The sequence below is a fragment of the Balearica regulorum genome, chromosome 8, assembly GCF_011004875.1.
Source record: "Balearica regulorum gibbericeps isolate bBalReg1 chromosome 8, bBalReg1.pri, whole genome shotgun sequence".
Classification (NCBI taxonomy): domain Eukaryota; kingdom Metazoa; phylum Chordata; class Aves; order Gruiformes; family Gruidae; genus Balearica; species Balearica regulorum.
In genome coordinates, this window is record NC_046191.1 from 24,393,781 (window position 1) to 24,406,775 (window position 12,995).

A 12,995-nucleotide genomic window follows, 5' to 3' on the forward strand; every position below is an offset into this window, starting at 1 on the left:
CTCATTCCAGCATCGCGGGGTTATATACCTCTAGGATCTTATGCCCCTAAAAGTTTATCTGTAATTTTCTTGGCTTGCTGTTAGCTTAATGCTCTTTGTCATTCCAAATTCTGGCAGATGCACCTATATAGAATTTCCCTGGAAAACATCAGCAACTATATTGGAGAAGGTAGAAATACTGTTAGAACTTTTGTGATGTATCTAGACTATGGGCTTCAGATTAGGGGTTAATAAAAAGTGTTACTCAGTATTCCAGGAAATTGTCAAGATCACTAAGTATTGTACTGACTTGACCTGTGTTACATTGAACTCACTCTTTCCACGTTTCCAATAAAAACATACAGCAGAGTGTTCCAGAACCAGTGTCAAACTCAGTTAAAAATAAATCCCCTCGTAATTTAAATGCATAGTGTATATACTAAATGTATCACCCAAAAATACATTTCTCATAAGTCAAGCTATCCAAAATATATCAAACCTGGAATCTCCCCTGGGTCTTATGCAAAATCATGGTTTTCGGTTATGATTCCTAAATGTTAAAATAATCCTTCCTCACTTGTAAGCCACCTAATCCTATTTGTTTTACTCTGTTTTTGTTGCAATGCTAAACTAGCTTTGTTTCGTTCAAGTGCAGAATTTGTAAATAACTAATTATAGCCCTGTGTTTTCCCCTTGAAGCATTAACATTTGGTGCCTTGGAGAACAGCCCCTTTTCAACTACAGGACAGTTCAGGGGAGGCGGTGGACTTGGTCTCAGAACAGTAGGGTACTGCTGACAAGCTCTCTTGGTCCACTTCACCTCCTGCTCTTGAAACGGCAATCAGATGAGCCGGAGGGCGACTTTAGGAAAATATTTTTCTCTAGGAGCAGTAACATCTGCCTCCTTGGCAGCCTCCGCTGGCAGTTGTGTTGGAAGTGTGGGTTTGCCCCTGGCCCTGCTGCTTATTTACATTGCTGAGAGGTTATCCTGCGCTCCGCTGGATCCTGTTACCTGACTTTCTTTTGTTCTGATGCTTTGGCTGCTTCACTCTTTATGGGTAATATGCAAAGCGAAAATTAAGTGTGCCGTATGAAATGAAATGTATTAATTTGTAAGCATTAACTGGTAAATTCTTTTTTGATTAGAGATTCAGCTTTTCTGATCTGTTTAGCTCTATTTTGCTTCAGCCTAAGCAATTTCACCACTGCTGTCTGAGCTTTTGAAGGTGCTGCTCTCCACACTTGTGTCTTCTGCTCTACATCAAATTCTCTTTGGTGCTCTTATTTCTCCCACATTTTACTCTCCTCTTCTGAGTAACTGATTTTTGACTGGTGCTTCATTTCACCGCAATGATGTTGTTATAAAAACAATTATAAAGTAATCAGCACGGGCATATCAATATTTATTGAAATACTGAAAAAAAAATAATTCCATTGGCGATGAGAAACTCCTGGCAAGAACTGACATGACAATATGTATTTCACCGATACAGTAAGAGAACTTCAACTTCAACAAGTAACTCACTGCACATTCTAAGAGTTGCATGGATTTAAATCCAAGGCAGCTGCAGAACATCTGTAATACAAATAATCAGACTTTACAGATTGTCTGTTTACAAACACAGAACAACTATAATAAACCAGCCAAAGCCAAACCCTTTGAATTTGAGTCTGCTTTTACTAATGTGTCCTCTAATCAATAAGGCAGTCAGAAGTAAATGTCTGGTTACAAACTAGTTAACAATTAACATGAGGGAGGTTTTTTGGTGATTTTTTGTTTTGTTCGTGTACTTTGGGCAATCTGGTGGGATTCTTGGAACCGCAGATGTGGGCAAATATATGTTAGTTTATCTGAAATTGTTTCCATTAAACTGTATGAAAAATTGTTTTCTTCTATGCCCTTACTTTAATTCTTTTGTCCTGTATATAGATAATGGTGCTGTGACTACAGTTAGCAACATTTTTTTAAGCTTTTTTTCCTTAATATTCAGTGGGCTTCACTGTAGCACTTCAACAGGAAAAAAAGAGAAAATACAAAATGCAAACACTTGAAATATGTTTCATTTTTCTTTCAAAAAGGAAAGAATGACCACACGTATCTTGTACATGTGGGTATGTGTATTTCACAGCCACCATCTTACTTTCTGTTAATTTAGTTTGTTTGAGGGAGAATGCTGTTGTTTAAATAATGCTTGCATGTCTGCTGTCTGGGATGGCTAAGGGAGCTGTGCTTGGTTTGCTTTTGGTCTGTACGACAGTACATGTGTTCTGTGATATAAGACAGGCATCTAAGAGTCAGAGACACTAGGCTTTGCTGTGTTTGTACCCTATGCATGGACAGAATATTAGAGCTGATTAATACAGGCGATCAAAATAGTGTACTAATGCAGATGTAATAACTGATGTCTTTGGTATACAATGTATGAATGGTTGGGAAAAAGTAAAAGAAATGCACCTTTTCAAGTTCACATGAAACAGAAAAAGCTATAACTCGCATAATTTACAATAGATTTAAATAAACTACATTTAGGATTATGAAGATTTACAGACATATAATCAAGTGAATGATTTTAATTTGTAAAGACCCTTGTGTGTCCCTGAACTATGTTCCACTAACTTGAAGACATGCTACAGTAAACACATATATTTGGCTTCTTCATTCTGGCTATATCTTATATAAAGATGAAACCAAAGAACAATAAATTAGCATCATAATTGTCTACAGTGGAAACTATCATATACAATATAAATAAACTATTCAAAAGCCAGCAATCTTCATGAAAAAAATTAAAGGATTAGGATTTTATACAGTTTCTACAAGTGATTGTACAGCCGATAATCTCAAAAATTAAAGTAAAAATGAAATACCCCTATTGATTTTAGTGTCTCACGACATACAGTAATTAAGTACTGGTAAAATAATTACCAATTTAAAAGAAATAATAAGGAAATCACTGCTCTGCAATTTTTATCACAGTTTTTTCCCCACAGGACCTAAAGAATGTAAACACTATGTTTTTGTTAATGTTAGAGAGTAATACTTTATTTTAAACGTATGTTGATCCACACCTGCACAGTTACCTTTAAGGGTAATGAAATAAGGCAAGGCTTATAACTGTGGCACTACATGTTAATACTGATATCTTCATTTGGACAGAGAGAGAATTGTTTGTTCTTCTCTAATATTTGTTCTGCAGCAGACTTTGGCCTACATAGACATAGCAGTATCACTCTTCTTTCTTTGCGTAAAAGATGTGTATTACCTAACTTTAAAAAGAAGTTTCATTAGATATTGGAAGTTTGAACTGAAATTTAATTTCTTCATTGCTGGCAATTTTAAAGATAATTTCTTAATAAGATCCATGGCATCATCAGGTTATACAATTAATTTGTCTGTTCTTGCATCACTAAATGCATTTGTTTAAATTTTATTTTTAGTTTTTAACACAAGTATTTGGTGTCTTAGTTTTTTGGTTTTTTGGTTTTTGGTGGTTTTGTTGGTTTTTTTTTTTTTGTCAAAGAAGCTATTGTTTGTGATGGCTAAAATATCTCAGTTTCCTTTATTTGGAAATGGCTATATTTTAGCCACTGCACTAGCTAAGTATATAGCTGAATTTGCTAATTTGTTGTAGAATATTTATCTTAGCTATTTAACAGCTATCTGATAACAGTAGTAGAAGAGGGATACTGCCTGATAGAACAACATGAACACATGACAAAACAAACTTCAGAACATAGTAAGAATGCCAAGCTAACTGGATAACAGACTGTTCATACCAGCAATTTGCAGGCCTGAGAGACCGACAGTCAAAACCAGGCTCTTAGGATTTGGTGGCAATACTACATAGCACGTGGCCTACGCCAGCTCTCTCTTACAGGTCGTTGAATGGATGCCACATCATTTATCACAGAAGTGTTGGGTCCTTGGAAGGATGACAGAAGATGCTATAGATGCAGTTTTGCATCTATTATAACTGTTTTAGAAGTCCTGCTATACAGTGAAGGAATTTAGTGCACTCAAATTCCCCGCTATCTTAGCTCGATAATATGGATTCTGTTTGTTGTTGTTTTTTTAAATTTTCTTCTAAGTTTCTTCATACTGGCAATCAGCAGAGTTAAATATACAAGAATCATTCTGTCCTTTTTCATGTTGACATTGGTGATAGTATCCACTTGGTAAGTTCACTCCAGTATAAAGTCCTATATAGATTCCTTTGGGGATGTGTAGCATATGATTCACAGTTTGCAATACAAATACCCTGATACATCACTTATTTACTATTAGTATTTGATTATTATACCATTTTGCAAAGTCTTAAAACCATGTTTTAATTAGTGTTGCTTGGAGCAGTTCAGAATATATATATATATATATTTTTATTTTCCTTGAAAGCAGAAGCTCTAATGGGTATAATTTATGCTCTCTTTGCATGCAGCATTTCAATGAGAAGGTTATTACATGGCACATCCCCGTTCAGGTGTTTGTAGTAGAGGTATTCTTCAGCCTGCATACTGATGGCCCGGATTTCTGGTAGTCGCAGGAGAAGCTGCCCAAATTTGTCTGTTTGCTGTGGGTAATTACACATTGTGTAGTCCAGCAGAGCAGCATTCACTTGTTCCTGAACACCTTCCACAAGCTGGAAGTTCTCAAGATTTTTGACATCTGAATGATAATTAAAAAAAAAAGTAACATTTCAGTTGCATTTTAATTCCTGTTTACAAAGGCAATGTTTCACTAAATGGCTGTATTCTTTTTTTCCTCCTGACAAAAGCATACTTTACAAGCTGCTGAATATTCAGTGAACCCTTTTGCCAACTTTCCTGGGAAAATGATCACAAAAGAGCTTTAGCGGAGTGTCTTGTTGAAATTCTGCATATACCTCAAATCAATTAGACACCAATGGAGTCTGAGCAAGGTCAGCTCTTTTCACAGCTTACAAAAAGAAAGGTTGAGGATTCCTAAAGTAGAAGACCATAATATATTGCTAGCAAATGAGTCCCAAGAGGAAGCCCTATCTTTAACCTAGTATGTTACACAATTCATATAATTCTGTATTAATTTTTCTGACCCAAGGTGAAATCTGTGTCCAGGGTATGATGTAGTTAATTCTAATAAAAAGTGACAGGGTTCTTGTTTCTGTTTGACATTTTCTAAATGATTCTGAAAGCCTTTGACTTGTCTAGCCTATGTTAATGAACCATCTGGTACACTCCAGTGACTGCCAAAATAATCTTCCCTACTAGAAACTCTCTAAAATATATATTTCACTGACTAATGATCTTTATAAAATGAAATCATTGTCCTTTGGGTGAAATACCAGATAAGAATGGTGCCCTTTAACCTGAATATGGCTTCTGAAATCCAACACACTGATTTTTTTTAATTTTCTTTTTTTCTTTTTTTTTTTTTTTATTGGACAACAGGGGCATTTGCATCAGTAAGGCAGGTACAGGTTGTTCGCTCTGCCTCTGTTTGATTGTCTTCTGCTCCTATACAGCAAGTTCAAGCTCTGGAAATGCTGGCCAGTATATTAACTCCTCATTATTTGCTTCCCTGTGTAAAAGTTACTTTGATGGCATTGTCTTTTGACATGTCTAGAGAATGCAGAAGTTATTCCAAAGCTTGCCAACTACAGCTCTTCTATAATGCAGAAAGAGTGAGGTGACCAAAGTGCTCCTGCTGGGAGAACTTGTTTTGGTTGATGTTTGATCATTTATACCATCAGTAGAGTGCTGTAACACAGTTTCTGATAATGCTAAAGCATGGCAATACTGAGCATAACTATGCTGCTAATTCACTTTGAATGAAGATAAATCTGCTCTTCTATGGATATTCTTGGAGCACAGAAGTTGGGGAATTTGGTGTTGTAAATGCCAGCCTTTGATTGGAGGGGAAATGAGTGGTTTCCTTCCCAAAACAGGAACACGTGTTGGTCCCTCAATCCATCAGCAGCCTGGGAGGCTGTGGAAATTGGGTCTCACTGCACCTTTTCCTAGAAGTGCTTTAAATAGAGCAAATATTGGTTCCTGCACATAACTGTGTGCTTGAACATGAGGGAAATGGTTGGAGGAGGCAAACATTTTCTTCAGGACAAGAGGATAGGAAGGATGCCACGGACCCCAATGGCAGCCCAGGGTAGCACGCGCAGCCTCCAGGGCCTGAGTTACAGGCTTTGAGCAGGAGCCTCTCTGGAGCGTGCGGGCTGCAGGTTCACTCTTGCCTGAGCTGGAGTGAGCGTTTCCTGCTGGGGTCATTACTGCCTGCCTCTTTCCTGTCCCAGTTTCACTGTGGAAATGAAGCAAGTGGCTCCTGGATTTGTGCTGCTTGCTTGGGAACCAGGGACACGACCTCCGTCCGAATTTTGGTAGCTGGCTTAAGGAACTCACTAGCAATACTTGAATTATGATGACTGTCCAACAAAGTTTGTCTGAACTTTGCATTATCCAGAGTAAGGAGAATTGAAAACTTCAAAGGTGCTATGCCTGGTCCCTTAGCTATTTAATCTCATTTATCCAAAGTCTTTTCGCCAGCGTCTCTGGAGATCTTTGGAAAATCATGTTTTCATGTATTATGCTGGACATTTTCTCACACAAAATATAGCTGTTTATTTTTTATGTACCTGCATGAGACTCCCAAGGTATTCTGTAGCGAGTATAACCTGGTTTAAAAATTGGGTGTTCTAAGCATATTTTCATAAAGTTAAGAAAGGAACAGTAACAATTATTTGAAATAGGTTGCTTTCAGATGCAAAATGCAATCATGAATGAATTGTTAGAACATAAGAAATTCCCACAGAAAACAGGGACTATGCTGAAGATTAAACTGTGTTCAGATCAAATGTATAATGATTTCAGAATCGGTATTTTGAACTTGTTTCCCCTGTGAAAAATAACTTTAAACATCAGGAAGTTTTAGAAACTTTAAATTCAAAGTGCATCTTTCTGTTGCTGCCTGTCTGTTTTCAATCATACTATGAGATTAAATTGTGCTGACTTCTTGGAAAACCAGGTTCGTTCTCATTTTTGCTCTCTTTCTAAATGTTACTGTGTGGAATATATTTTTATTGGTAACATCACGAAATCAATTTTTACAAAGATCAAGAAGAAACAAAATCTGAGAATTGCAAATTTTCTGTGTTTTCCTGCAAAAGTGGTGAATTCAATGTATGTTTTAGATGCATTCAGTCTTCAGCTGTATTGATATCATACTCCTAGTCAAAAGGAGGCATAATATTTTATCTCTGTTGCCCCCATATACAGGACCAGTGGCTTCTGGCAGGAGGTGTACTTGTGCATTGTATAGGTGTTCCTATACGCTTGTCAGCTACATGGCCTGGCTTGAATTGCATGGAAGTTGCAGAACTACGGGGGGAAGAAGGTCAGTGTTGTTTTTTTTTCCTCATTTCAGTGAACACTTCTTTAAATATTCATATGTGGCAACATAAGCACTGAAGTCAGATGTAAAAATAAGTCCAATTAACACCGACAGTAAACAAAAAGTGGTTCTGGGGCTTCTATACCACATCCAGCCTGAGGAAATACTTTTAATGTATTTCCTCTAAACAAATTCTTGATATTTGTGGTGAGGCTCAGTGCTTGTAAACCAGATGTTATTAGTTATCCAGTGAAAATATGTAGAATCTTCCTGACTGTTTCTATGCTGAATCAGATACTCATAGCCCAAATGATTACAGTTTAGGACATCATTACAGAATTCACCTGTGTATAGACCTCTCCAGGACTGCAATTGTAATAGTAGGGATGTAAAGGGAACTTGATGACCAGATATGTATTTTGGAGTGAGACTTCATGAAATAACCAAGATTTTTGGATATGACTTTTGATAAGTGCTCTCCTCTCAGGTATATTAACAATAAATGCTGCAGTAAAGCAAACGAGAGAAATTGAACAGAGAGAGAGAAGTCAAAGGAAATGTGCTGCGCAAAGCTCCGTTCTCAGTCTCAAGCTCTTGTATGATATTTTGTATATGGTTAAAAAAGGGGTTTGCCAAACACATAGTTGCAATATAAATTACGTAGTTATCTTTGAGAGAAAGAATCACAAACTCTAGCTCTAATAAAGATGAATAACAACAAAGAAAAACATGTGAATATTAAGTTATTTCCAGTAGCTCCAAGTTCTGCAGGTAGAACAAGAAATGCTATACAGTTTTCCCTTCTGGTACTTAGTATTTATTTGATAACAATACAAATGTTATTAAATGACAGCTTTGGTTTGTAAGTAGATGGTTTCCCTGTGGTTTGGTTTTGGGTTTTTTCTCAGTATTTATTATATAACTGGCTAAAGGTATGTGATTTAGTTTTCCAACTATTTTTTTTTTTAAATGAAGATCCTTTGAATGTTAATGAGTTAACTTGGTGAAACATCAAGCAATGCTGGTGTAAGTCTGCTGAAGGCAGTGCTGCACAATGAGCGTGAAATCCGCTACCAATGTGCACAGCACAACAGTCTTTTATGCTTTCATAGAATTCTTCATTCCTATCTGCTTTTTAGAATTGGAATGTCTCTTATCAATCTTTACATCGGTTAGTAACAATTTAAAGTACACATGTTTAAGCTTAATGCAAGAAATCATTTTCTGAGATTTAGATGCTTGTAAATTAAGTGAGCGGGAATAGGCCCCCCCTCCCACCCACACACCCTTTAAATCCTAGCAGCTAGAAAAAGTGTTTTGTGTTGCTACAGTAAGTATCAGTCTCTTATCTCTTCTACTTTATTCACTCAGGGACTAATTACCAACTTTTTACATGAAACAGCCTTACTGTGAGCTCACAGTGGGGCGCACATCTTTTTCTATCCTTATTGGAAAGTAAACCCTTAGGTCTTCTGGAATATATTATATGTTTTACAAGAAATAGCAATTGCTTTTCTGTCAAACAAAGAATTTTTGTTCTCTATAGCTTACTTTTGATGATTAAGACAAAAACAGTATTATAGTGTGTCAGGATCTGCTCTGCAGTCACAGTAAAGATATGCCAGTATTCCCAGAAATCTCCTCATTTTGATTGTTTTCTACATCTGCTATAAAACTGTGCATTAAGCTGAAACTGCATACAACATTCAGCCCGAGGAGAACACTTTTGCATATTTTCCCCAAAAATGGGTCTGGTCTTTAGAGGGGGAAAATATTTAGGTTTCAGAGAGATTTTCTCCCTCTCATATTCCAAACATGAAATACTGAAAATTTGGTGGTGTACTAATCTGTAGAGAGCTTCTCTTGGTCTGGGAATTTTGAAAAGAAAAATGAAACAGAATGAGAGATTAAAATTTGAAAAATAGTAACTCCTTAGGAGATGCATCAATATTTCCCAAAGAAAGCTGGTTAAATTTTACTGCTCATGTCTTTTATCAGATACTCTTTCTACATGAAGCGATGGAGAGGTGAGTACACAGACCGTTCAGCTGCCTCTCCGCATTTTGCACCATTGCAAGTCCTGGTTTTGCAAGGACGAAGTAAGGTTGTGTTTAGGCTTCTCCATGGGGAGAAATTTCTCACTTTCACAAGGCTGGAAACAGTCTTACATACTGCAGGCAATAGGACTCGATACCAGTCCAGGGTAGAGCTTCTTCACCCTGAATGGGCTGATGAGCCCCATCGTTTAAGGACTTTATTAAAACCCAACTGGCCCGAATGTTTACGATGTCTTCCAAACTCTAGTGATGGTATTTTTGGTCAGGGTGACCTTCAGGCTGACCCTCCAAGAGGTTTGTCTGTGCTTTCCAGCCAGACAAGCAGCATTGCCTCCGCTTAGAAACATGCTGTTTTATCAGGGACAGATACACCGTGCCTCCTCAGCCTGAAGTTGGGGTTCCTGTCAGAGGCTTTGGTGTGAGGCCAATCCCCGTTTGACCTTTCCCCAGAGGAGTTCAAAGAAAGGGCATTGCCCAGGACTGAGGTGACATTACCAAACCTTTCTCTATTTAAACACAGCTTTTTCCTAATTTTTTTCCCCGCTTTCTGCTAGCCTTGCAAACCCTGTGGGTAACAGGACTTAAAACACAGGTAGATTTTTGACATGTGATAACAATTTTTTTGAGGGCGAGAGTAGTAATGGTTGATAAAGTGCCAATCTCTGAAAATTACCCACAATTCTCCTTCATTGAATCTAATGGCAACAACAGTGGTTCCATATAGCACATCTGTCACAAAGGCAGATGTGTGCCATTCTATAGCTAAGCCTTCTTGACAGACAAAATGCTATAATGAAGGAAGATTTATGGTAAAGATAAGCTCCTTACTGCAAAATTCCCCTCAATTTTATTACAGCAGGGTTGTGCTGAATATTATTCACTTAGAAGTCATGGGAAACAATTCTTGATGGATATGTTTGTTAATCAGTGGTAAGGCACTATATTTTGCACGTTCCAAACTTTGAAAAACCTTTACATTATAACAATAGAAAGCACTTTTATTTTCAAGTCCAAACTGAACGTGTAGAAAACTTTTCCTGTCTTTAGAAGGATTATTTTTTTTTTTTGGCAGTGGTTAAGCTATCTGTAACAGTGCAATGATCGATCTCTGTTTATTAGGGTCATAAAGTAATTTTCATTTTCAGTTGAACATAACTTCAGATAATGGGCATATTGTTTTGAAAATCTTGATTAAATTCTTCTACAGCGACGTATTTCATTCTCGCCTAAGTATTGGACAAAATTATATATATTTTTAAAGTGAAAATAAGATGCTTGTGAGAGAACAAGCTGTAATTCTCAGGCTGAATCCTATTTCATCCCCTCAGTCTTCAATCGTGATGGACCTTTGGTTTGTTTCAGGACAGCTCAGACTCAACTAAAACATGTTTTAGTGTTGTTTTATAGTGGTAGGCTTCTTTCTAGTGCTATTTAAAATATTGAAGTGTATTTTTCTATTCTGAAAAGAATGTAAAATGATAGATTCTTACTGAGAACATCAGCTCCTGATGCCTATTAAGACCCATGCTTATTGGCTTTTGTGAATAATTTTGTAATTGCTTTCACTACTGTTAGCTCTGCAATGGAAAGGGAGCGATGGGGAAATAAGCTTGAATTCCTCTCCTTGCATGACTGTGAAATTATGTTACTAAATTTCAGTTGCTTCTTTTCTTGCAGACCCAGTAAAGACAAAGGGCAAAGCCTAATATGATTTCTTGAATCTTTATGACTGATGTAATTACTGAGTCATCACTCAGGAAAATAAAACAGCTTGACTTTCAACAGCTCAGGCTGATTTACTCAAAAGTTAAACAAACAAACAAAAATCTCCACCTGCTTCTTGCCCTGGCACCCCAGGAACCTACATCCTTATTACTTGCAAATGAGGCATACGTGATATGGTGGTCATCGAAACACAATAAAACAAGATCCTGCCAGGCCTCTTTGGAGGAAGAGCTGCTCACAAGCCCCGGCCCAAAGTCCACAGCCAGCTACACCCTTAAATACAAAGTGCAGTGTTTCTCACCGAGAATCATGAGGTTAAAGCGTGACCAGGTACAGCCACACAGCCAGGGGTGTGGAGAGCCAGTTGGGATACCTGGGTGGGATACTATGGCCTGGGACAGACCATGGGCACCAAGTCCCAAGCAGTGGTTCCACTGCTGGCGTTTCATCTTAGCCATGCCTAAACTCCAGTACCACATCACTTACTTTCACTTTGTAAAGCTTCCTCTGTGCCTGGAGTTACGCCCCTGTTGATGTCCCAGACTTGCTCCTGCTTTGGGTGAGCAACACAACATGTTGCTTCTCTCTTACTCATCAGGGACTGAGGGCAGCCTATTGCCTGAAGGCTTATCCTGTAGGTATTTTGATCCACGCTTAAGCGTTCACTGACTGGATTAGGTTCCATGTAAGAGGGTAGCTGCTGCTTTCCTTGAAGACATGACAGAGGAACAGGAATTTGAAGAGCGCTTGCTCTGTCATGTCTTCAAGGGAATTCCCCAAACAACTGGAGTCTCCCACCATGCCAGAGGGTGGTCTTAGCTACTGCTAGCTACAGGTGGTGCTCAGTGAAGGTGTGCTCCAGTCTTCGGGTTGAAGCTCTGCTGCTGCACTGAAAAAGATAAGCCTAGGTCATTTAAGCCCAAGTTTATAACCTGCCTTTGCAGGCTGGTGGTGAGGGACCCTGCCTGGGCCGATGTGGGTTTCTGGTTCCTGTTTCCAGGTTTGTTTGTATATTTGACCTAGTGACCACTTAAGGCAAACGACAGATCAAACCTAGAAAAAATATCTCAATCTAAGTCTTTCTTTGCCAGGGAAAAATTGTGTAACCGCTATCCTGTGGAGCCATGGTCATACTTGTATGCTGGCACATGTTGATAAACTGGGGCAGAAGTGATTTAGCGAAGGTCTCGCATACAAACTGAGAAAAAGCGTGAGTAAAAACTCATCTTCCCTAACTATTCCCACAATGCCAGGTTCATATTATATGTCTGGGCTAGAAATGTTTGTCTTCCGAATATTCAGTTGGAATAAGCATAGGTAAGAAAACTAGTATGTTAATTGTCATGATATCAGCGGGCTTCAGTATCTATATATGCTTAAATGCAGACAAATCTACAGCCATAGCACTAGTTTATATCACACAGTTACCAGAAAAAAGTATCACATTTGACAAAAGCAGAAACTAGGCTTCTGATAAGAGTTAAAAAAATCAGAATAAATAGTAACTGGTTTCCCCAGTTAATTTCTGAAACATCATTTTAATATTCAATAGCACATGAACAATACAGGATTGTTGGTGTTTTAAAGGGTACTGGCTGTCAATGTCTACAATTTGTAGGGTGTGAATGGTTTAAGATGTCATAAATATTTATGAAGTTCCTGGGAATGGTGATAGGGACATCATACAAAATCCTTGAAGTTATGAACTGAGGCAGAAAGAGTGTTATATGCAACTTGCAATAATAGACAGTGCGGCATAATGTAGACAGGAGCAAGAAACAATCTATGATTTAGCTGAGAAGAAGCTGAATGTTTAGGAAAAAAGAAATGTAAATTCTAGAAAGATTTGCTTTTATCTA

The 12,995-nt window shown here is 37.8% G+C and overlaps 1 protein-coding gene across 3 annotated transcripts in view; it reads right to left on the minus strand.

Moving 5' to 3' along the window:
• Nucleotides 1-4,036: 4,036 nt before the first annotated feature.
• Nucleotides 4,037-12,995, minus strand: part of NR5A2 (nuclear receptor subfamily 5 group A member 2) — a 96,257-nt gene continuing 87,298 nt past the window's right edge. For 2 of the 3 annotated variants that reach the window (XM_075760138.1, XM_075760140.1), the window contains one exon: nucleotides 4,037-4,642. In XM_075760138.1, coding sequence (XP_075616253.1) covers nucleotides 4,395-4,642 — 248 coding nt within the window. In that variant the 3' untranslated portion in view covers nucleotides 4,037-4,394. The remainder of the gene's footprint in view (nucleotides 4,643-12,995) is intronic. The other variant, XM_075760139.1, reaches the window with a different exon arrangement.